We start from the raw sequence: 25374 nt of genomic DNA, 5'->3' as shown, positions 1-25374 counted from the left end.
TCATATCTTATCTTCTTATTGCGTCTGATCGTATCATATCTTATCTTATCTTACCGTAACGTATCTTCTTATTGTATCGCATCTTATCTTCTTATTGTGTCTGATCATATCGTATCTGATCTTATCCCACCGTAACGTATCTTTTTATTGTATCGTATCTTATCTTCTTATTGTGTCTGATCGTATTGTATCTTATCTTATCGTGACGTATCTTATCGTATCTTACTGTAACACGTCTTATCTTATCTTACCATATTATGTCTTAACCTTCTTATTGTGTCTTAACCTATCGTATCGTACCGTATCACATCGTATCTTATCTTATCTTATCTTATCTTTATCACATCTTATATTCTTATTGAGTCTAATTGTATTTTACCTTACCTTGTCTCATCTTATCACACTCCATTTTGAGTCAGGAAGACTAATTTTTGCTGCACAGTCCCACACACAATGTGCCTCTGCAAGTAGAAATAGCTCTAAATTAAACTATAACGTGCTGAAGTAAAACCATTATTTTGTCCTTGGGGATAGCAGCTGTTTAAGTAATAAAACGCTCTGCACTGACTGACCTATACTCTCTAAAGATTCGTTTCATTTTTTGTCTCATTAAAGTGCAACATTATGATATGTTTCAACTATAGATGTCTAAAGTGGGCTCAACTTGTGATGAAGGAGCGCATTCATCTCTAATGAGGGATTTATAAATCATGTGGTGTTATGTCTGTCATCAAGCTCCCATTTTACTGTATATGTGACTGGATTAACATTTTCTAGCTTTAAGCTTTTACTGACATGACCCTTTATGTACTGGTTATATAAAAAACTATGTAAACTTCCATTAAAGATGAAAACAAAATGAGTAGATGATTTTATGGAAGCAGCTACTGATAAGAAAAAAATGCTTTATTTGAAGGAAAAGAGGATGTACCTCACTTAACAACACATTTTAATAGCTGTTAAAGAAATGCATACGGAAACTGTGTAATTTTGAGCTGTATAGCTCAACAGTTTCCTCTAGATGAGGTAACTGAACAAGTTTACAGAAGATTATGGTCTCACATGATGTCACACTGCTTCACTTCTCAGGCTGCAACTAATGATTCATTTCATTATTGATTCATCTGCTAATTATTTTCTGTAATAATCTTGGTCCACATGTGAAATAAAGTGAACCACTGTATTACTCCTCTGAGTCTACAGCAAATTGGTGTGTTACTTTAACCATAACCGAATCCTAATTTAGAATTATTTCCATTATTGATTAATGTGCCCATTATTTTCTCAATTAATCTCTTTGTCAGTAAAATGTCAGAAAACAGTGAAACCCGCCCATGTGTATTACCATGTGATCAAGGTCTTCAGCCCATGTGTACCATAAAACTTCAATTAGTGGCTGATATTTGCTTAAATCACTGAACTCAACAGGCCTATATTTGGGACATGCCTTTCATTCCTTTTACACAAACATGTTGCTCAGCAAAGATGGGAAATATGATCAAATTGTTAACTTGAACCAGTGCGAGTATTACAACATTTATCACGCTTTTATAGAACAACTAATCAATTAATCAAGAAAATAACTGACAGATGAATGACATAAAAATAATCGTTAGTTGCTCTAGCTTTTTTCTTATCTAAGTCTTTGCCAAATGCTCTTTTCTTAATGTTTAATACTTAAAAAATACATTGATTTTTAGCTAGTGCGACAGTATTAATACAGTTCAGTTAAACGTCTGATTAATATATGAAGATTTTGAGAACATGAGAAATTGTCTCTTTGTGGGAATTTAACCAGAATTCCCAGAATGAGAGTATGCCACAAAAAATATAAAATAAATACAGTACACACAGACATTTAATATGAACACAAAACACCTTTTCTTAGATTATTAGGGGGAATAAAATTTATTTTGATGTTGCTGATAAGCCCAACATCATTTTGATGGTGCCAGGGTCAATGTTATAATGTTTGAAATGCCAGAAAAAAATATATACTCTGTGTTTCCGGTGAGTTTTTCTGCATTTAATATTACAGATTGTGTCTTAGAAAAGGAAGTGTGAGCACCTTGTTTGTGCGCCACTACTAAAACTTTTGCAATGTAATAAAGAGTATTCATGCAAACAAACAGCATGTATCCTTGATTGTTGTTGTGCTTTTCTTTACCTTCACACTTATATGAGGGTTATGTGTTTTTCAGGATTTATTGGGTTGAATCCTAAAGACGTTAATTTCAGGATTTATCACAACAAGCATTTCTTTGTTCACTCATAGTGACTGATTATGGCATCTGAAATTAGTGGTTTCATTCAGGACTGCTTTGTTTATGCTGCAGTGATCAAGGATTCCACATATTCACATGTTTTAAATTTTAATTTCTGATTACAGGTCTTTAAAGAGTTTTGTGCTTTCTTTCTTGCATCTTCTCTCCCTATCGGACTTGTTAAGTATCTTATACTGTAAAATCAATATGTGGAGTTGTTGACAGAAATTTACCATCAAACTAAGCAACCAGATTACTTGTGCATGACAAACAAATTACATTAACAAACAAACTTAATGTTAACTAAACAAAGTTCCAGTACATATCACCTGCACTGTGCCAACATGTTATGCGTCTGTGCTCCTAGGTGCAGTGGACTGAACTGATGACCTACTTCTCCTGCAAAAACCTTTCAATGTAATTGCACCAGATAGCTTAAACACGTAGGTTACAGAAGGTATAGACCTACGAAATGAGACGGCAGTGAAATTATAACCATAAACTGATGACAGTTATTTTCATAAGCTCTGCAGTTTCAGACCAAACAGATTCTGTTAAAGCTTAACTGAATCCCTCTCCAAAACCAGAGGAATCTTAAAACCAATCACAAGTTACATCAGTTACATTAGACAAGAAGATGAAGGTGTCAAGTGTCAACAAAAGAGGAAAATGGATCTGAAATGTGTCCCCACTGCCTCACATAGCATTATGTAATGTGTCACAGAAGCAATGGGACACTGAAGTTTGCAGTGGAAATGTATGTCATGGCTGTATGGCCTTTAATGCTCAACACTGCACATTAAAACATTAAATTGATATTTTGCATTGTGCATTTTCTAGTTTATCTTCTTTTTATATTTTCTGCATTAAATATGCCATGTTAGTAATGTTTTAACTTGTGGATTAACCCTAAAACAAGACTTATTATACAAATAGAAATTATGACCTTTTTCCATGTATGGAGAAGTTCTCTATTAACCCATCAAAGCAGCAAAGAAATTATGTTGTGTTAGGAGCTGATTTGCATCTCTATCTGTGTGGCCATGCTCTGTATTAATTCCACAAAAAATCTAAAAACCCTTGCAGGGATACTTACATATGAAACTCTGAGATTTACAGCATCATTTCCAGAGTTGAGTTCTTCGGTTTTTAGAAGAAGGTACAGCCAAACTCTCCGCGCAAAATCCATGTCTTCTGCTCAAGGTTGACTCTTCATCGTGGACAGAAACTCCAATCCAACAGGACAGAAAAGTGCGTCTTATCACCGCCACAATCCAAAGTTTAGCGAACAACACTGACTTCTAGACAAACTCCAGGCGTCTCATCACCTTATGTTGGACATTTTGAAACCTGCCACAGGTGCGTCGTGCAAGCTGCGCTCCTTCCTTCCATGCGAGAGGCTCTTCCGTCTTCATCCCACAGAGGAAAGGTCCCGAGCCGCCGAGCGTGGAGAGGATGCTGCCCTGTCTTCAGCAGCTGCGTAGCAGCGGGAGAGGCGCACCTCGCTTTGCCCTTGAGCAAGAGCATGAGGGAGGGAGGATGCTGCTGCTGGACCACAGGGGATTACCGCTCCTACATGTCACATATAGGAAGAGAAATGACAGTTTCACCGCATCACCACATAGCAAAACAGAAGTGAGGGAGATCAGAGGAAACTTGAACTTTGTTTACCCAGCATTCTGTGCGAGAAAGACTGATGGGTGTAGGGTGAAGTCAGGTAAAGAGGGACACCAGGTAAAATGGTTTAAAATCCTGGGCTCTTTAAATGTTAGCAGCCAGTCACCAGATATGTCATTGCATTGTTACAGATGTGCTTTACATGAAACAACCATTATGATTGGTCTGAGACAGGGGAATAGCACCAAAGTCAGGGGCCAATGCATAGGCTATACCCACTGGGCCCTGAACATAGTGACCCCCGCCCTTCCTTTCTTCTGTTGGGCCCTTCTGTACAAAGTTGCTTTCTTTTCCTTTCCTTACTTTCTTTTCTGTTTTGAAACCCTGACCCCCTCCCATTGGGCCCCTAAGTAATCGGTCCCACTTTCCCCCCAGTATAACAACTCCAGTCTGAGATAGCTAGGATGGCCAGGTGGAAGACTCAAAAGATCACTGGTCCCAGAACTTGCAGGGTAAGCCAAGTGGCATGTTGACTTTTTTGTTTGTTTTTTTAAGAGTGCTGCAGCTAAAACATTAAGGGTAGAACATCAAAAATGGTTGTAGGATGTTGCATTTTATTAACTGTTTGACTTAAAATCAAAATGTCTTCCCAATATGCTTTACTTTTTATGGAAAAAGGTTTTGAGGGGATTTTTCAGATTTTTTGAAATTGGGTTGTATGAGCTACTTATCCATAGTAAGTGTATTACACACAGCATGTAGCAGTCTGCACGCCCCCCAGTTTGGAGGCTGGAGTCTGACATGGAAGCTAAGCAATTTTGATGTTTTTAGCCATCTAAATTGTTAGACAGCCTGTTCCAATGGGGAAGCTTCAGTTCCCCATCTTTACTCACATCAAAGCCACCAGACTCCATTGACAAAAACTGTCATTCAGGCTGAAAAGTTGGACCAGTTGGATCTTTTTTAATGAATAGCCACGGGTTACATTAAATGACTCAACTGATAAACTGATTTAACAATTTAAAAAACATGACTGTCCCCAGTGGCTTAAGTTATGACGGAAGTTATGACGGGCCCCAGTGCACACTATCAAGCATGTACTGTCTTAACACAAATCGAGACTTAGAGAAAATAGAGATTTCCAAGGTGGCAATTTGAATCACTTGCAAGGGCCCACTCTCTATGGGCTATCCACCCAGGGGCCCCAGTGCAATTGCACTGCCTGCACTGTCTGTATTTATGCCCCTGACTGTCCCATTTTACATGAACATGTAATCAGAGTGATGTTGGGGCTAGTGATGTGTTGGAAGGCCCAACGTTTCTACAGTATTTTGCCTGGCAACATATTTTCTTTATAGAAATATAGCAAAGATACATTACAAGTCCTAAAAGTAACACTTAAAGTAGTCCTCAGAATTCAGTGTTGGTTTTCTTGGTAATCTACCAAGCTATCTGACTTCATCCAACATAAACAAAGGTGCTTTTATTTTCCTAACTGTTATTTTAGTCAACATTTTAGGTAATCTAATGTCGGCATCGAGTTATTTAGCATATGGACAACATGTATTGTTTCCTGAAAGTATGTGAACCTGTTCTGACTTTGATCACAGGATTTAATGTTGCATTTACACCACATTTGAGTTGCAGTTCAGAGACAAGCCATGTGCTTAACAAGGCCTACAACAACTGATTTTTTCAACAACAGAGAGGAATTAATGAATAAAATCAGCTGCTGTCAACTTGATTTGGAATCTAAAATCTGTTGCACTTGAATGAACTGTGAAAAGGATGTGGTTCAACACAAGCTGTCAGCATTGTCATGGTGTTTCCAATCAGCTGAAGGGTGGTGGTTCAGGATGACCATACAGCTCAGGCCTACTACAGTGTTGGTCTCCTATTGCGCCCTCCAGTGGCCAACTATAGGCATTGCATGAATAGGTTGGTCTGGGAGATACAGCAGGCTGTGTGCTCTGCTACATGACCAACCTGTCAGAGAGACGACAGATTGGTGTTTTACTGTACAATTAAAAATGCAGAGGAGACCGAGGTTTTAATATTATTGCTCAAAAACCTCTTGAGCTATTTGGACTAAACTTAACTTGTGTCTGTGCTCTACTTGTTGACAATCATCAGCTGCTTTTACAAGCAATATTTAGTCACAATATTGATTTGAACACTAGAAGCCAAATGTTACATCTGCCCTCACCTGCAGGGGCGACTGTAACAACATATTCAATACCTTCATATAAATACCAGTGACTAGAATAAACTTCCAAGACTATAGATATAGTTCAAACAATTTAATATCCATTGAACAATCAATTCAAGTTTAATTAAAACAGTATAATTAGTTCATATCAAGTATAAGACCACAGTGTTGTTTGTTAAATGTGTGTAAAAATAAAGTAACCTTATCACAGAGCACATACATTTCATGGTTGTATCTCGTTTCTAACTGGTGCAATCTGAGATGTTACAATTGCCCCTTGTATAAAACATGTAAAAATTAAATGGCTCAAATCAGGTTACAATCTGAGATTCAACAGCAGGCTACTACTTTCACATACCATAAAAATAGTTGAAAAATATGTTGATTTTTAGCCAATATGGCATTACTGAGACAAAACTATTAAAATGAAATAAAATAAAAACTTTTGATTCATATACACTGAAGATTTTTGTCTCTTGGGAATTTAAACCAGGATTCCCAGAATGAGAGACAAAGGTTTTACCCACTGGACTATAGCACAAAATATAAAACAAATACAGTACACACAGAAACATTTAAACTGAATACAAAACACTTTTTCTTAAATTAGAAGGGGTTATTCCTATGGTCTAACACAATCCAAAAATGTTAGTAAAAAACAACTCTCCCAAATCCCAAAAAATAGAGTGCTAAAACTGAAATTTGTGATGTCATAGCAACTTGGTCTCTTTATGAATTCATCAAATACCGCTGCTTGGTCAATGATTTTTGCGTCAAACACCTACGAAAAAAATGGCATCCTTTCATGGCAGTATGAGACACCGTTGGTCAGTGTGAGTTAATGACACCACCGGAAGTCATCACTTTGAAACGCCGCCGGACAACAATGTAATCTAAGGACCTGGAAAGTCCCAATATAGCAGGTAGGAAGGGTGGTGGACAGGTCCAACAGCAGTGGACTTTCACCCAGGAGACCAGTGTTCACTTCCTGTATGAATGTAGAGCCAAACCATGATGTTTTTTTCTTCTAAACCTAACCATGTGTGTTTGTTGCACAATGAAATAAACATAAATACGCAGTGTTTTACCAACACTGCAAGTTTAATTTTTTTTTTTTTTTTTAAAAAAGACTGTCTGCGTTGAACAGGCCAAAAGTTTACATTTCCTGTGAAAACGGAAGTGTATTTTGATAAGACACAATGCACGTAGGAGATGTAAATTGACAAACCCCCCAGATCGTCAACAGCCGACACATCCAAGATACCTTGTGCATAACATATAGACGTGAAAGTCCACTGACCAAACGTGATAGGATAAAGCTCATTTGGGTGTGAAAAAGAAAAACATTCTGTGGGTCAACAAAATCAGGCTCCCACTCATAAGGCTTGTTCAAGGTGAGCCAGGCCTGCGCAGATTCGATCACTGGTGATCGCCGCACAACACATGCCGGTTAGATTTCATGCTGACTTGCTCTAATGTCTTACAAAAGTGGACATTTTCAATCTAATGAGAGTAAGGCAGCCGCAATTTTTAGAGCCAGGCACTGCAGTTGCTCTCCACCAATTGCAAGACCCAAGACATGATGGGAAACGCCTGGCTCTCACCTGATCAAAGAGCTGATTGGTTTAGATGTTGACTCAAACTCTTAAATTTTTGTTGAATTTCAGGGATTTAAATTTTAGTCTACTATATATTAACATTGGGCTGTTTTAATTATTGAAGCAATGTTGCTGATGGAGCAACTGCAGTTTTTCCACCCTATGATATCACAAGTTTGAGACTTACTTCTCTGGTTTCTGGCTTTGACAGAGCAGCTCATGTTCACAGATATTAATTAAACTTTTGTTGATGGTGGACATAACATGTTGGAATTCTTTATTTCGGTGGTGTTCCCCTTTAAGGGCCCCTTTATTTGGGGGCCCCAGGCAGATTCCTACTTTGCCTACTGCTGTGTCATTTGAATGCCCTCTAACAAACATCTCTCTGGGCCCTTTCTACAGTGAAACCAAAGGACAGTGTGAAAACTACATTACCCATAAAGCTCAGCTGCATATGTTTTCTTTTTTTTTTCCGGATGTAGCATCACATGAATTGACTGTCAACATGCAAGATGGCCACGCATCACAGGCAAAATGCTGCTGGGCGGAGAAAAGTACAGGTAAATTATAATAGTTGCATTATTGCCAAGTGTGTGGCAACGGCGACATTATGGTCTTCGTCTTTACAAAGTGCTTCACGGATACTTGACGGACGGTAAAAACCGTCTGCAGGAGGCAGCGTTGCTGTTATGAGTCATGACTCAAGCCGGCTAACCTAGCTAGCTTAGCTTAGCTTACGGTAGTTGTTAGCTTCTTTTGCTAACGCTGGCGTCTAAATGATTACATGCTTTTATTAATAATTGTCATATAAGCGGGGTGTAAAATACGGCATAACATAATAACAGAGCTCGTCAATTAGCACAAATCATTTATGTGTTGTCTTAGCGGCATTTTTAATGCTGTTACAGCGTTGACGGTAGCTAAGCTACTCTGTATCTGGGCTCGGTCTAATTGCTGGGAAAACGTACGTGCCCCGGTGATTTTCTCGTGCACCCTGCCCCATTACAATGCTTCAAAATCAAAGCACTATAAATACTGAATTACACCATGTCAGGGTTAATCTATGGCGTATTACCTACCAATATATGTGCCATTTGGCGTGTTTCCTTAGTTAACTGCATGTCCTTGAATGCAAGAGCATGAAACTTAGGGACTGCTCTTTACTTTACAGAGGTGGTTGGGGTGTGACTTATTTTTTATTCTGACCGTCCCTGAAGCTACAAATATTTTTCCTTGAGTTTCTCTGAGTGACTGGTCGTAAATGCGTGACCCTACTTTATATATAAATTAGTTACTGGATTTTGTAAGCCTGCCCGTAGATTTTTGAAAGTCAAAAGTAGAAGTCAAAATGGTGGAGTTGAAGAAAGTCTTGTTTTTCCACTCCTGATGTGCATTCTGATTTGTTCGTTTAAGCATTTTATTTGGAGCCAACCTTTAAAATGAGATGTTTAATAAAGTGATTTTGATGAAATATCACTATTTTAAGATCAAATTTGGTTATGATTGATTGTGACAGAATTGTTCGTTGCACAAGATGTGTCCAAGGACCGTCAGAAATGTGAAAATCTAATGAGAATTTTTGTTTTTACAGTTTGTGGCTGTGAGAAATGGTGTATTTTGGCAATGCTTTTGAGAATAATATGACTTCCAACCCCTCAAGCATGTTTCTAAAAAAAATAGCCTAAAAAAAACCCCCAAATGCAACCATTTAATTTTGTATGCCCCCTCCCTAAGCCAAAATAAAAAACAGAAGTCCCTCCCCAGCTTAAAGAATTACTCGGCATCCCTCCCACCTTTTTGCACCACCCTCTCCCTTCTCATAAATAACTAACTGCCTTCACGCATTGAAGCCTCGCAGTGTGCACGAGGAAGTGGGTGTGTTGTGGGTCCATAAAAACAGAAGCGGTCAGAGTCTGACCTCGGTGTTCACGCTCCTTTTTATGTTTCAGGTGTCCTACGTCATTAGAGATGAGGTGGAGAAGTACAACCGAAATGGGGTGAACGCACTCCAACTAGACCCTGCACTGAACCGGCTCTTCACTGCTGGACGGGACTCTATCATCCGGATATGGAGTGTCTACCAGCATAAAGTAAGGCACCCCAGACCCTCTAGCTAAATCAGATATTACACTCACAGTATGGTCTGGCAGCTGTGTTGTCACATGCATCATTTTGTTTGATTCCTGGTAATGTAAGTGTCTTAATTTCTCTGTTCTTTGATTGCAGCAGGACCCGTACATTGCCTCCATGGAGCATCATACAGACTGGGTTAATGACATAGTGCTCTGTTGCAATGGAAAAACATGTGAGTGTGATAACTAACAGCTATTTTATTTAGGGTTTAGGCGCTTTTTACACTGAACAAAAATATAAACGCAACACTTTTGTTTTTGCTCCCATTTTTCATGAGCTAAACTCAAAGATCTTAAACATTTTCTATATACACAAAACACCATTTCTCACAAATATTGTTCACCAATCTGTCTAAAATCTGTGTTAGTGAGCACTTCTCCTTTGCCGAGATAATCCATCCCACCTCACAGGTGTGGCATATCAAGATGCTGATTAGACAGCATGATTATTGCACAGCTGTGCCTTTGGCTGGCCACAATAAAAGGCCACTCTGAAATGTTCAGTTTTATCACACAGCACAGTGCCACAGATGTCGCAAGTTTTGAGGGAGCGTGCAATAGGCATGCTGACTGCAGGAATGTCCACCAGAGCTGTTGCCCGTGAATTGAATATTCATTTCTCTACCATAAGCTGTCTCCAAAGGCGTTTCAGACAATTTGGCAGTACATCCAACCGGCCTCACAACCGCAGACCACACGTAACCACACCAGCCCAGGACCTCCACATCTAGCATGTTCACCTCCAAGATTGTCTGAGACCAGCCACCCGGGCAGCTGCTGCAACAATCGGTTTGCATAACCAAAGAATTTCTGCACAAACTGTCAGAAACCGTCTCAGGGAAGCTCATCTGCATGCTCGTCGTCCTCATCGGGGTCTCGACCTGACTGCAGTTCGTCGTCGTAACCGACTTGAGTGGGCAAATGCTCACATTCGATGGCGTCTGGCACGTTGGAGAGGTGTTCTCTTCACGGATGAATTCCGGTTTTCACTGTTCAGGGCAGATGGCAGACAGCGTGTGTGGCGTCGTGTGGGTGAGCGGTTTGCTGATGTCAACGTTGTGGATCGAGTGGCCCATGGTGGCGGTGGGGTTATGGTATGGGCAGGCGTATGTTATGGACAACGAACACAGGTGCATTTTATTGATGGCATTTTGAATGCAGAGATACCTTGACGAGATGTTGCAGCATGATAATGCACGGCCCCATGTTGCAAGGATCTGTACACAATTCCTGGAAGCTGAAAACATCCCTGTTCTTGCATGGCCAGCATACTCACCGGACATGTCACCCATTGAGCATGTTTTCTGATGCTCTGGATCGGCGTATACGACAGCATGTTCCGGTTCCTGCCAATATCCAGCAACTTCGCACAGCCATTGAAGAGGAGTGGACTAACATTCCACAGGCCACAATCAACAACCTGATCAACTCTATGTGAAGGAGATGTGTTGCACTGCGTGAGGCAAATGGTGGTCACACCAGATACTGACTGGTTTTCTGACCCCCCCAGACCCAGGCACAGCTGTGCAATAATCATGCTGTCTAATCAGCATCTTGATATGCCACACCTGTGAGGTGGGATGGGTTGTCTCGGCAAAGGAGAAGTGCTCACTAACACAGATTTTAGACAGATTTGTGAACAATATTTGTGAGAAATGGTGTTTTGTGTATATAGAAAATGTTTTAGATCTTTGAGTTCAGCTCATGAAAAATGGGAGCAAATCAAAAGTGTTGCGTTTATATTTTTGTTCAGCGTAGCTTCTTATACTGCTTTCTTATTCCACTGTTCTGATGTACTTTTACTGTCTTCCATTTTCAGTGATATCTGCCTCATCAGACACCACAGTCAAAGTGTGGAACGCGCATAAAGGCTTCTGTATGTCGACGTTACGAACACACAAGGACTATGTGAAAGCTCTGGCCTACGCTAAGGACAAGGAGCTGGTGGCATCAGCAGGCCTTGACCGGCAGATCTTTCTTTGGGATGTGAACACACTAACAGCGCTCACTGCTTCCAACAACACTGTCACCAGTGAGTATTGTTTGTGTCTGTGTGACACTGTGTGCTCACAGATACAGTCGGTAGTTGTAGGAACACCCACAAAACATCCCATCCTCCATCCACGCCAAGGGGGAAAACAATGCAATCGCTACCATAAAGAGCTGCTGCATGGTTTTCTGCACGACAACTAAACTTAAAAATCAAAGTGAACCGGAAGTTTTTATTTTCCGACCTGGATAACATGTTTTGAAATTGGTCCGGTAGTGAGGGAAAGCAGCAGCCAGGCTGCAATGGAAGCACTTGGGGCATGTCCACATCAAGTTACGTCCGCTAAGTGTTTGCAGCTGCTTGCTCAGATTGTTATTTTAAGTGTCTCACAAACTTATTGAAAGGATCTGAGGTTGCAAATCCCTGAATGATGACGTTATAGCACATCAATACACAGGTTAACGTCGTTGACTAACTTTAGCGCTGTTATACTGTCTGAAAATAGCCTGTGACATCATAGCGTTAATGACTGCAGGGTGCTGATATTATGGCAAGTTTAATTAATCATATCTATAGTAAATGTAATAGTGTCTTTTGTGTGAGTTTAAAACCGGGCATTCTCAGCATTTAGAGGCTGACCACGCCCCCTAACTATGACTAGACACGGACTGTATCTATCTCTGGCCCATACACACTGTAGTTTGATTATTTTGCATTTGTACTATTCTGTAATGGCTGATATGTTTCTGTGGAAGATGATTTGTACCTGTGGACTCACGTCAATCTGTCTCCAACAGCTTCGTCACTCAGTGGGAACAAGGACTCTATCTACAGTCTGGCTATGAACCAGATGGGCACAGTCATTGTATCTGGATCCACAGAAAAGGTTTGGGTTTCCATCAGTGCAACACACACACACACACACACATACACACATATATTAACCCTATTAGTTCAGAGAAACTTGATTAAAACAAGTCAGTTAACATTGTAACTGGAATTTTAAAACAGTTTTATCTTGAAACCAGAGTGGGAATGTACTGCACTTGTCATTCTCCCATCTTATCTGTTGAAATGTTCATGCGTAAGATGTTTCCTGCAGGCTACACCACACACCTGTGTGGACATTATTAAGTTTACAAACTGGGGTTGCAGGAGGTGTTCAGCTAATTTGAAACCATACATTTACTTAATACTTAAAAGTATATTCTGCATAAATGGTCAGTTATTGATAGTAAACACAGAGTGAGCGTTAGGCCGCCATGCTCAGGCTGCTTCTCTTGTAAAGCACATTGAATTGCCTTGTGTATGAATGGTGCTATATAAATAAAATTGCCTTGCCTTGCCTTGCCTTAAGGTAAGGGATGTAGGCCTACCTGTAGCCTCGCTGTCCCTGCACTGATCCGACAGCCGTCACTCCGTCAGCTCGCTCTCTGTGCACCAACACTGCTTAGCATCTGTACTCCTTTGACAGTTTCGTTGTTGACATTAAACACGTGGACGATAACTTGAAACAAAACTTCATTGAGAAAAAGAGAGGAAACTCCAGTGTCTGTCTTCCTCGCAGTATTCAGAAACATCTCTCATCAACCACAGTCCCACACCTGGTGTGAATCATCTCTCTTATTTACTTCAGCAGGCCCCCTTTTAAACTAACACAGCTCTACACCTCAGTAAGCCCAGCCCACCTAGCCTGACAGCCATGCAGGACAGCCAATAGGGACAGTGACACTTGGCCTCTCCTCCCTACACTGCATGAATGTACACTGCAAGCTACTATTGTACAAATGTTACATTTGATGTAATGGAAAAGCTGATACTGTAGAAGGCTAACTGAGCTAACAGCTAACAGGCCAACTTCGACTTTGTTCACATTACAGGGCTTAATGCTCAGTTCTGATTATTTCTTCCTCGCCTGTCACGCTGATGTTTGAACTCACCCATATCTGACATGAGTGTGAACCAATCTCTGCCCTGAAATGCTTCACAGGCAACCAATAATATCACACACATGCTGGAACAACAATGAAATGTCACATTTGTGACAGAGGAAAAGTGAATGACATGGCAGTGCAAGCTTCATCACACGAATGAGCACCAGTAGGAAGGTCTGATGACGCCATTCTGCATGATAATTAGCCATCTGTTTTTATTTGGGAACGTTTGTGGCATATTTTTGTAGCAATGGGCATTTGTTTTTGGAATAATGAGCTGTCATAAGATAGGTCCACTAACTATAGGCAGCTACTGCTTGTACTTGTGTGAGGTGAGAGGGTGAGAGGTGCGGCTGGGAGAGGAGTCAGGAGTGGTGGGGCTGCAATGTGGAGGGTTTCATGGATGAACAGCTCCTCCAGAATTTTAGGATGTCCAGGGCTATGTTCAGATATCTCTGTCGGCACCTCACGATAACGCTGTCCTGGAATTTAGGCAAGCAATCCCCGTCAGATATCGTCTAGGAGTCGGGCTATATTGGCTGGTGACTAGGGCAGCCTACTGCAGCAGTATGGCTACAGCAGCTGTCTGTAGTTTCGACTAACCACCCCGACAATGTACGGTGAGCGATCTGCACCTGTGCAGTGAAGTATGACGTGGAAAGACCATGGATGTAGAGGAAAACACACATGAATTTGGATATTACTGTTGCTACAGCGGTGGCAAGTGAACTAATATGTATCAGATTTAGGACCACAAGTGAAAGTGGCTCTGATTGGATTGTAAAAAAGTCGAATTTTTGTGTCCACACTGCTCTGAAAAAAATCAGACCTGTGTCACAATATAGCAAAGGCTACATTTGCTTGTAATGTGAACATAGCCCTCGTGTCGCTCTTTATCCTCTTCAGTGCTCACCAGCGAATGGAAATGCCAACCCCAAATTCACTCTTGTTTTGGAATGAGCTTTGTCCGCCTGGTGTTTCTTCTCGCTTTATTTTGGCGCTGTGTCCTTTTGGATACTTGCTGGTTATGGAAGCTACCTTTTTATAAAGACATGACCTCACGTCCTGAACACAACAATATAATAAGGAAATACAGGCAGGGAGCAGAGTCTCTGCAGATAAATACACTGCCAGACACCTCCTGTTGGTCATAAGTGATGATTGAGAGGTATTACTCTCTATGAGTCAATACACTGTGTTTTTTGGAAAATCCTGCAAAGTATACCTTTAAATGAGCTGTTGTTTTCCGTTGCTTAGTCACTGTAATCTGGTTCTAGAGTGAAGAAATGCCGATCTTCACTTCCCTCCTTTTTTCTTTCTTTCTTCAGGTCCTGAGAGTGTGGGACCCTCGAACATGTGCAAAACTGATGAAGCTAAAAGGACACACAGATAACGTCAAGTCGCTGCTGCTGAATCGAGACGGCACTCAAGTGAGTGAGGATATCTAAAATAAACGGATATGATAATCCATTTATCGTTTTAAGTAAAAGTAAAGATTTTCTGATTCCAGCCTCTCAAATGTGAATCTTTTCTGGTTTCTTCACTTCTCTGTGACAGTAAATTGAATATCTTTGGGTTGTGGACAAAACAAGACATTTAAGGATGTCATTGTGTGCTTTGTCCTACATTTTATAGACCACACAATTATTCGAATAAGCGAGAAACTAGTCAACAGATTTATCAACAATGAAAATATTTGGCTGGCGATACGGCCAAAACCTTTACAGCACATGTTATTTTATATCACAGTGCAGAAATTGTTTTATGAATTCAGTTCAGACACGGTTTAAAATAACCGTACTTTATCACATTTGATTATTTTCTTCTTGTATTTACAACTTTCATAGAAACAAAAAAAACAACTGCCTCGCACGAGACGCTTGACTGTGTGACATTACTGAGAACAACAACTCCAAGTGTTACAGTTTCTCTGTTTACAGCTTAACTTTCCTCCTCCATGTCTGTCGAAATCATGTTACTTTACAAGGCAGCTGGATTCCCAACATCCGGGGTCCATTTCACAAAGCAGGTTTAGTGAAAACTCTGAGTCTGTTAACCCTGAAATGAGGGCAACTCTGGGTTTTCCGTTTCAGAAAGGGAAGTAACTTAAACCAGTGAAAGCGGAGTAACTCCAGCCCGTTTCAGAAAGAGAGATAACTGAAGCTCGGTGTCAGTTACTATGGCAACTGACTCTGTGAACCTAACCTGGTCGGGAGCAGGTTTTCTTCAATGAACCTCGAGTTTCTAGCTGTCTCCTCCCTCTTATGCCACACACGCAGTGTGATTCATTCATTCATTTAGTGTTGCGCGGGTTTCAGCGAGTTTGATCATCTGTCCTCAAGGTAAAGTTGGATCCTAAAGCGTGTTCTAGTTCTAAATCTACTTTTTTCGACCATGGCATATCCGTTCTTGGAGGACCCTGTGGACGAAGAGGCAGTTACGCATTCGTCGGGAGATTATTCACAGGCTCAGAATTGACGTATTATCATTTCCAGAACATTTTCTTTTTGAACGGTGCAGTTTCACATCACAGTTAAATCCATAACCTCATCCGTCGTGACATAAACAACGTCACCAACCATGGATGTGCACTTTCATCTACCCAGATTCTTTGTGTTGCTCTTTGCAAAAAAACAAACGGGAGTTTTCCGTATAATATCAGAGATGCAGAATATATCAGTAAGGCCACTGTCTGCAGAGCCGTGAGAAAAGTATAGAATATGAAGTCCATTCACAGCATTAATGTGCAGGTAGATTGACTGTCTCAAAATGTCAGACTGCATCACACTGCAAAAACTCAAAATCATACCAGAAATATGTGTCTTATTTCTAGTAAAAATGTCTCATTTCTAGTCAAAACAAATCACACCTAAAAGTAACTTGTTTTTAGACCATTTTCACTTGAAAAATAATTAGGTGGGATTGCATCTAAGTGAACTGAATTTTAGCTTAAACACCATTCCACCTGTTTGCATCTGTAGCCTAATATTATTGTGATTGCATAAGTGTATAAAATAAATTTAAACTTTCGCATTGACTCGAGCAGTAATTTTCTTCCACGCCGACTCCCGTTCCTTCGCTGCTGCAGCCGTGTTACTCTTCTTCCTGAAAACAGCTTCAAATTCGCTGTATGAGCGCATTAAAATATCCAACTCCAGAGGAGTAAAAAAAAATGCAGACCTTTTCTTGTAGCTTGTTGCCATGGTGAATCGTGGTATCGGGGCTCCATTGATGACGGCTTTTTAAAGTCGTGGTGCACGCACTTAACTCACAGTGAACAAACTCTGTGTTGATTCAACCGATTGAAATCATCTGTTCTGAAACCCGTAACCCAGAGTTTCCCATCTCAGAGTTACTCAACTCAGAGTTCAGGGTTAGGCTCAGAGTTTGTTGAACCTCCTTTCTGAAACGGACCCCTGATGAGCTCCCACAGTAGACACAGTGATGTCAAATCTCTACGGCTGGACACATTTCTGTAAATATCATCACATGGGCCAACCACACAGTGGTGGCAGCTGTTACACAATCTGTTTTACAATCTAAAGCTGTTGTCCTTCTCCACAGTGCCTGTCGGGCAGTTCGGACGGGACCATCCGCCTCTGGTCACTCGGCCAGCAGAGGTGCATCGCCACCTACCGGGTGCACGATGAAGGCGTCTGGGCCCTGCAGGTCAACGAGGCCTTTACACACGTCTACTCCGGAGGCAGAGACAAAAAGATCTACTGCACTGACCTGCGTAACCCAGACATCCGTGTGCTCATCTGTGAGGAGAAGGCTCCGGTGCTCAAAGTAAGAAGCCAACACACTTTAACCTTTAAAACATTTTTGTGCAGCAGTGATGTAATTCTGCGATGTACAAGTTTAAGAAGAAGCAGTACAGGTCTTGTCTGAACGTTCACTTTTGCTTTCACCTGGCGTCTGCTTGCAGTGTAGATGAAACACAGGGTGTAGTACTTTGTGCTTACTGGTTCTTTGATTTTACCAGTGTTCTGCACGCTCACGTAATATCAATAAAATGTTTTCAATTCCCATCTTTAATGACGCTGTGTTCTCCCCAGTCAGTCCTATGTTCGTAGCTAACCATTTGGAGTCACTCAACCTTTCGCTGTCTTTCTCTTTTGCTCAGATGGAACTGGACAGATCTGCTGACCCACCTCCAGCAATCTGGGTCTCCACCACCAAGTCATCCGTTAATAAATGGGTAAGCATGCGTGACACCTCTGAGATCGCTGGTCGGCTGTCAGCATAACGACGGTGGGATACAGCATAGACGGACTTGTGCATGTGGCCACGCCTAATGCTATTCAGCAGTAATCCTCCTGTAATTTGTGTAAGAATTTAAACCAGCTTTGTGACGATGTGGGTGATACACAAAAGATAATTGCATTACATTAATCACAGCTATTACTGCGAGGGAGAAGTAGGAAGCGATTATTAAAATCCAGGACAATCTGTAATGATTATTATTTTCTGTATGCATTTGTAGTCTCTAAAGGGAATGCACAACTTCCGATCATCAGGGGAGTATGACAATGACTGCACTACCCCTCTGACACCACTGTGTACTCAGCCAGAACAAGTCATCAAGGGTAAATATGTTTATTCATCTAAACTACAGTAATTTTCTGTATCTTCCTCCCAGACATTCTGTAACGTAACACTATGTGTTGTTTGCAGGAGGTGCCAGTATCATACAGTGCCACATTCTGAATGACAAGAGACACATACTCACCAAAGATACCAACAACAATGTGGCTTTCTGGGATGTCCTGAAGGTAAACTCCACACTGACGTTATTATATGTGTGTTGTGTTGGATTGTGATTGCATCTCAGGCTAACTTCCTGAATTGGTTCGATTTTGATTTACAAGGTACTGATTCGATTCAGTTTCAAATTTGATTTGATATCGATTGGGTATATTTTAGAAATAATACCAATTTTTGCTAGTATGTGAAAGGGATTCTCAGAGAACTAATACTGTAAATTTTACAAGGAATTATTTTTTAAAAAGAATACAGTCAGAACAGGATTAATAACATCAGAGCTTCTCCAGACTATGGTTGTTAATAACTTAGCACCACGGCCTGTTTACTACCAGTGAGATTAACAGGGTTAAAGCTTCACACATCTGTGGGAAAAGTGTATATTAAAACCCAGTATTTTAACCCAGCCCTTAGTTCATCCACTGTTTTTTTCAGCCAAGCCATAGTTAAACTAGTTGTTCAAATTATGACAAATCACACCACCGCCCGAATCAAGGCTCCCATTTGGTGTATTTGTCTCTGTATATCTGCACTTCAGCCTGATCCTTCTGAAATTACAGCACTGTAAAGTGAAACTTCTTAAAATTTTAATCATAGGAACATTTTGAGCAGCTTCTCAGAAAATCTAATATGGAAACTTAAAAAAAATCATATTAGGACTTCTTTGGTGACTTTGTATTTTATATTATTATTTATTCATATTAATAAATAAATAAATGAGAACATGTCAAAAGTGTCAATTGAGTAAGGCTCAAGGTCAACGCGTAAGAGTTGGTAGCTGTACCGTGATGCATGCACTGGTGCATACAGAGCTTAGAATTGCACAGCTCAAATTAACATGCACTACAGTACAGATGCACTTAGTATTTGGAGACCTGCCACTTCGAAGAGGAGAGTCGTGGTTACTTGGTGCTCATCTGCCCTAATAAACTACTACCTATGAAATTAATGTCTCCAGATTAAAGAGGACCTCGCCTGATGAGCCTGGTGTGAGCTCCTTCCTGGTGATATACGTGGTTAGAACTGACTTCATGTATATTTTTACCTTCAGGCTTGTAAGGGTGAAGACTTGGGGAAAGTGGAGTTCGATGAAGAGATTAAAAAGCGATTCAAGATGGTCTACGTGCCAAACTGGTTCTCTGTTGATCTGAAAACTGGGGTGAGTCACACACCTGGTAATACAGGGCCATACTTCTGTCTGACCTTCCCGAGCCTGGACAGTTTTCTCATATTCGTGCTTCCTGCTTCTCTCTCTCAACAGATGCTCACCATCACATTGGATGAGAGCGACTGCTTCGCTGCCTGGGTGTCTGCAAAGGACGCTGGGTTTTCAAGCTCTGATGGATCCGACCCAAAGTGTAAGACATCTGACCTTGTCACATTTTCTATACAAATACTTAACACTATGAAAAACTGAAGCTAACTTTATTTATTTATGTATTTTAAAGATATTTTTAGGGCATTTTTGCCTTAATTGATAGGATAGTGAAGTGTGAAACGGGGAGAGAGAGAGAGAGAGAGAGACACATGCAGCAACGGGCCACAGACTGGAGTCGAACCCGGGCCGCTCTGCGGCAACAGTCTTGTACATGGAGCGTCTACTCTATCCACTAATCCACTGACGCCCCAGCTAATTTTATTTTACTCTCTGCAGTGAACCTGGGTGGACTGCTGCTCCAGGCTCTGCTGGAGTTCTGGCCCAGAACTCGCATCAACCCCATGGATGAGGAGGAGAACGAGGTGAACCATGGTAAGGAGGTGGTTTACTGCTAAATCATTATGAAGCCAAATCAGCCAAACCTCTGCAGTGATGCTCCGGAAATTTCAGTGAACTCAGTGTCCACTTGTCTGCACACTCAGCATCATTTTCTTGCCGCTGTCAGTGAGCGCAGGATGTCCAAAGCCTCAGTCGGTTCATCTCACAGTACGATTGTGTTCTTGTGTCCACAGTGAACGGCGAGCAGGAGAACAGGGTCCAGAAAGGAAATGGATATTTCCAAGTGCCACCACACACGCCAGTCATCTTTGGAGAGGCAGGAGGCAGAACTCTATTTAGGTAACGTGTCACTAACATCCCTATCCATTTGGGCTGTCGCGCATTTGTACTGAACCGTCACGGTACAGTGTCAAAGTCTGTATTGGAGGGGGTTGTATTGGAACTGTCCACAAATGTTCACAATGGATATGCAAACAGAACCCTTCAAATGTGTACCGAACTGAACTGCTTGGTGGAAACAAGACTTTACATCAAAGCTGCAGTGTGCTCTGTAAATGCCATCGTGTGTCATCACTTTATAGTTGCCGTCATGGCAAACACAATCCTCGGCACTTGATACTGCTACTCAGAATTAACCCTCATCTAGAGATTCCAGGATTGACTGCCCAGACATATGTCACCACAGAGTGAGCATTCAGCTGCTGGGCTCAAAGGTAAGGGATGAAGCCCTACCTGTTGCTCTGATGTCCCGGCTCCGATCTGACGGCCTTCATTCGGTCAGCTTGCTCTCTGTGATCCAACACTGCTCAGGGTTGTTACTTCAAAGGCCGGTCATTTGTAGACATTAAACATGTGGACATAGCTTGAAACAAAACTTGATGAGGAAAACGAGTGAACTCCACCATGTCTTCCTCGCAGCACTGATCAGCTGTGGTCCCACACCTGCTCTGAATTGTCTCCTAATTATTTTTGGCACGCCCCCTTTTCAAACTAACACAGGCCCAACCCACTGAGCCTGACAGCCAATAGGGACAGTGTGCCGTGACATTTGTCTGACATAGAAATGTTGACAGTTAATGTATTCATTCCTCCTCTGCGTTGTCTCTGATGTGCTGTGTTGTGTGTTGCAGGTTGCTATGTAGAGATTCAGGAGGAGAGACTGAATCGATGCTGCTGAATGAGACTGTTCCTCAGTGGGTTATTGATATAACTGTAGATGTGAGTACAGTTTCCATCTTTATTTGACATGAAGACAAAGTCTAAATGATTACAGATGAAATAGTATTCAGTGTGTGTGTGCACTGTATACATATTAGTGTGTCCGTGTCTGAATCTTTTATTCAGAGAGAAACACAGTGTGACGCTGGTGGTATCAGACCCACTCTCACTTACTTTTACCCTAACACAGGAAATCATGACTGCTGTTGTTACTAAGCAACACTAAATGCTCACAAGGATTCTCTACTCTTATCCGCTATTAAACATGTACACAGGAAGTAAGATGTTTTTTTAAATGTGGGGAAGCGATGTTCCTTATATAGATCTTTCTTACAGCAGACACTTGAGAAAATCAATTTATTGTGTTACTGTTGTTTTGGGCAGTGCTAAGCCTAGGATTCAGAGATGGTGCCTTTGCAAAATAGTGTCGGGAAAACTTGGTTGGTTGAGAGGTGAGTGCTGGCATTCAGTTGGCTAAATCCCTGCAAAAAGAAAACATTAAAATATATTTTAACATGCAGGTTGCTAGTTCAGAGGTTGTTAGTGTTGTTTCACACACGCAGCTAAAACAAAGTGTGGAGATAAGTTTGGCTATGTGGGACTAGTTTCATGTAGTGACGGGGATTTTAATAACAGGAACAGGCTTCCTGCATTTGAAATAGGTGGCCAGTGACAGGCTTATACCCACAGTCTACATACTGTGAGCCAGACTACATCAGTACCCTGAAACTGGAGCAGCTAAATCAAAGTCAGCCGCACGTCATGTCAGTTATGCTCGTGTTTTTCCTGACGAAAATCTGAATTTAGAGTCGAACAGCTACGTCACTTTTGTTTTTCTGAGGAGAATTTGTACTGTGTTTCTGATTTGTACTCTGTTTCCTCCTCTACTCCAGAAAAATATGCCCAAGTTCAACAAAATCCCATTCTACCTCCAGCCCCACTCTTCCTCTGGTGCAAAAACTCTAAAGAAGTAAGTCTGTCGTCTCGTCTGCGATTGTGTGTCCTTTGATTATATGATCCATCTACACGAGCATGGACGCTGCATTCGATGATTTTACCTGCTGTGTGTCCTGCAGGGACCGCCTCTCGGCCAGCGACATGCTCCAGGTGAGGAAGGTGATGGAGCACGTTTACGAGAAGATCATCAACCTGGACAACGAGTCGCAGACCACCAGCTCCTCAGCCAACGATAAGCCGGGGGAGCAGGAGAAGGAGGAGGACATGGCCATGCTAGCCGAGGAGAAGATCGAACTAATGTGTCAAGACCAGGTGGGCGCCACGTCTTTGCTGCTACATCTTCATCACATGGGCACATCCTCAGTCGCTGTATTAACTTTGGATTTTTTTTATCTTTCCACCAGGTTCTAGATCCCAACATGGACCTGCGAACAGTTAAACATTTTATCTGGAAGAGCGGAGGGGACTTGACGCTTCACTATAGGCAGAAGTCCACGTGAAAATCCTAATTTTTAAAACAAGAACTCTTCGTCATTTGCCAATCACCACCCACCTCTGACATGTAGTACCCTAAACCCCATTGTGTGGTCAAGAGTGGCAGTATCAATGAGAATCCAGTAAAAGTTGTGAGGACGAGGCTCATGGTGTATCATAGGGAACTGACCAGAACAGACCGGAGCAGCCAAGAGACACCCGGGAGATAAGTGGTCCATAGTTTCTTTCTGTTTTTTTTACAGTTTGAAGAAAGGACTCTGTTTTCTCCAGCACTCACCAATTTCTCTTCTTTTTTTAAACTCTGACTGCTCTTTGTTCTTTCTTTCCGGTTGCCGTTTTATTTTGAAGCGACAGTACATGTTTGTGTCCAAGCGTGTGTGTGTGTGTATATGCACATGGATGTAGTAGACTGTTTGTTTGTTCTAGTACATTCCAGAAACTGTCCGACAAACACTCCACACCCGTCTCAGCAGTTATCACCAGTTTAGGAGTACACTTGGTCTCTGGGTAGCATCACAGTCCCTCGAAAAAGCAATCTTCTGTTCTGCTGTCGTCTTAACTTGAACTTAAAGGGACAGTTCACCCCAAAATCATTAATACAGATTTTTCCTCTTACCTCTTGCCCTGTTTCAGTCTGGATTGTTTTGATGTGACTTGCTTGCATTGTTGTTGGCGATATTGGCGGTAGAGATGTCTGCCTTCTCTCAAATATAATGGAACTACATGGCGCTCGGCTTGTGGTGCTCAAAGCGCCCCCAAAAAAACCCTCAATAGCAATTTCTCTTTTCAGAAATCATGTTCATTCACTCAAGATAATCCACAGACCTTGTTGTTGTTGTGAGCAAACCGGCAGCGAATCTGCAGATTCTTGGATAGCGAAGGAACGACCCACCTTACCGGAGGCGTGACCAGCCTGGCAAATCGGATTGCGCCTCCTGGATACTACCAGCTGATAAAGACACATCAGGACGCACGTCAGTTGACGCTTCTGAAGAACACTGAAGTGACAGTCGAAACATGTCAAGGTAAACTAAAAACTCATTGTCTGAAAAAAAGAAACTTTCTACACTGAATCTAATTTGAGTAGACAAAATGAACCTATTTACACTGATAGCTGCTGTGTTTAACCAGCTGATTTCGTACGATATACACGTACACGCCAACTGTATCACCACGTAGAAGGAAGTGTACATCTACTGCTAGCTAACGTTTTAGCTCAGCAGAGGAGGATGCCATTAATGTTAACATGCCTCCTTCTGCGCAGTGATTTGGTTGGTGGGTGCAGTTTTGTAGAAAGAAAATAGTCCTACATGAAACTGCTCACAACAAGGTCTGTGGATTATCTTGAGTAACCAGGTCATGATTTCTGGAAAGAGACATTGATGTTGAGTTTTTTAAATGTATTTTTTGGCATTTTGAGCACCACAAGCTGAGTGCCATCTAGCTCCATTATATTGGAGAGAAGGCAGACATCTGTACAGCTGATATCTCCAACACTCTGCAACTCACACCAGAACAATCTAGACTGATAAACAGCACTGTAAGATGAAAAAGACGTGTTGTTGATTTTGGGGTGAACTGTTCCTTTAATCCTGGCTTAGACATCTAATTATTGCAGAGCTTGAACCTCATTGACAGAAACACTTGTCTTTGTCATTTATTTTTAGCTGTGCTGTTCTCAATGGACTGAATGTTCTTTTTTTGTTTTTTTTTTGTAAATATATGTACAACATTTTTGATTTAAGTGACTTTTGTTTTCTTTCGATTTTATTTTGTTGTTGTACAGTTTACTTAAAAACCAAGTTATTTTTCCAAATCCCTAGAGCACATTCATGGTCATGACGGTTAATCTGACTTGGATGTTAAAAATCACATTTGTTGTTATTCACGACAACCCAGAAATTGCAGTTTTACTCTTTAAGAATGTTAGTAGTCGTCCAAGTCATCTTAGCAATGGGGAAAATTATATATAAGGTATATATCTTTGATAATAACTCATGCTTACTCGCTCTGTGCTTGGGTCATGAGCTGTGACTTTGATGACAGTGAGGGCTGTTCCTAATGTATATTTCATTTAGATTTAATAGGAGTTCAATGAATATAACTTGAAGGGGAATCTCATCCGAGAGAATATATGAATAATCAACCACTGTGGGGAATTCACCAAAGTAAAATATTAACGGTAATTTCTCTCTTGGTGTGTCACCGAGCAGAACAACAGGTCATTGTAAATTTTCCGCAGTTAAGTTTTGCCATGAAGAGTGTGTGTAACGCCATAGTGGGGACGCAGCGAGTGAGCTCTAACGGGCCAAAAAAACAGGATGGGTACCATAATTAGGCCATAACACTGCAATATCCCTTGTTGTAATAATTTGTGAAATATGTATATTTTAGGCATTCAAAGAAATAAATTGGAATGGTTTAACAATGACAGATTTATGGGGATTATAAATGTTTCTTGAGTTGTAAATGTGTTCAG

The 25374-nt window shown here is 41.2% G+C and overlaps 2 protein-coding genes across 3 annotated transcripts in view; one reads left to right on the top strand and one right to left on the bottom strand.

Annotated features, from left to right (window-relative positions):
* Positions 1–3721, bottom strand: part of LOC117272115 (sodium channel protein type 2 subunit alpha-like) — an 81912-nt gene extending 78191 nt beyond the window's left edge. Inside the window, exon 1 of the mRNA XM_033650869.2 lies at positions 3361–3721. The gene's annotated coding sequence lies outside the window, so the exon portion shown is untranslated. The remainder of the gene's footprint in view (positions 1–3360) is intronic.
* A 4447-nt stretch (positions 3722–8168) lies between these two features.
* LOC117271792 (WD repeat-containing protein 48) lies at positions 8169–25328 on the top strand. 2 transcript variants are annotated; one of them, XM_033650184.2, is made up of 18 exons: positions 8169–8248; positions 9638–9778; positions 9918–9993; positions 11640–11852; positions 12608–12696; positions 15073–15174; positions 17309–17533; positions 17871–17945; positions 18231–18333; positions 18422–18519; positions 19560–19667; positions 19770–19866; positions 20163–20258; positions 20459–20564; positions 21356–21443; positions 22337–22413; positions 22520–22712; positions 22805–25328. In XM_033650184.2, the coding sequence occupies exons 1-18, from the start codon at positions 8201–8203 to the stop codon at positions 22898–22900; spliced, it is 2031 nt and encodes a 676-aa protein (XP_033506075.1). In that variant the 5' UTR covers positions 8169–8200; the 3' UTR covers positions 22901–25328. The 2 variants fall into 2 exon arrangements, with proteins under 2 accessions (XP_033506075.1, XP_033506074.1); XM_033650183.2 differs by having other exon boundaries at positions 9915–9993.
* The last annotated feature ends 46 nt before the right edge of the window (positions 25329–25374 follow it).

Source organism: Epinephelus lanceolatus, chromosome 12 (assembly GCF_041903045.1).
Source record: "Epinephelus lanceolatus isolate andai-2023 chromosome 12, ASM4190304v1, whole genome shotgun sequence".
Lineage (NCBI taxonomy): Eukaryota > Metazoa > Chordata > Actinopteri > Perciformes > Serranidae > Epinephelus > Epinephelus lanceolatus.
This window is presented reverse-complemented; position numbering and strand designations above follow the sequence as displayed.

What these genes read in the sequence shown, in the direction of transcription:
- LOC117271792 (XM_033650183.2), top strand. Translation starts at nt 8,201, where the DNA reads ATGGCCACGCATCACAGGCAAAATGCTGCTGGGCGGAGAAAAGTACAG. An exon ending in AGAAGGCTCCGGTGCTCAAA is followed by an intron (nt 17,534 to 17,870) that starts GTAAGAAGCCAA and finishes TCTTTTGCTCAG; the next exon opens with ATGGAACTGGACAGATCTGC. An exon ending in CTTTCTGGGATGTCCTGAAG is followed by an intron (nt 18,520 to 19,559) that starts GTAAACTCCACA and finishes TTTTACCTTCAG; the next exon opens with GCTTGTAAGGGTGAAGACTT.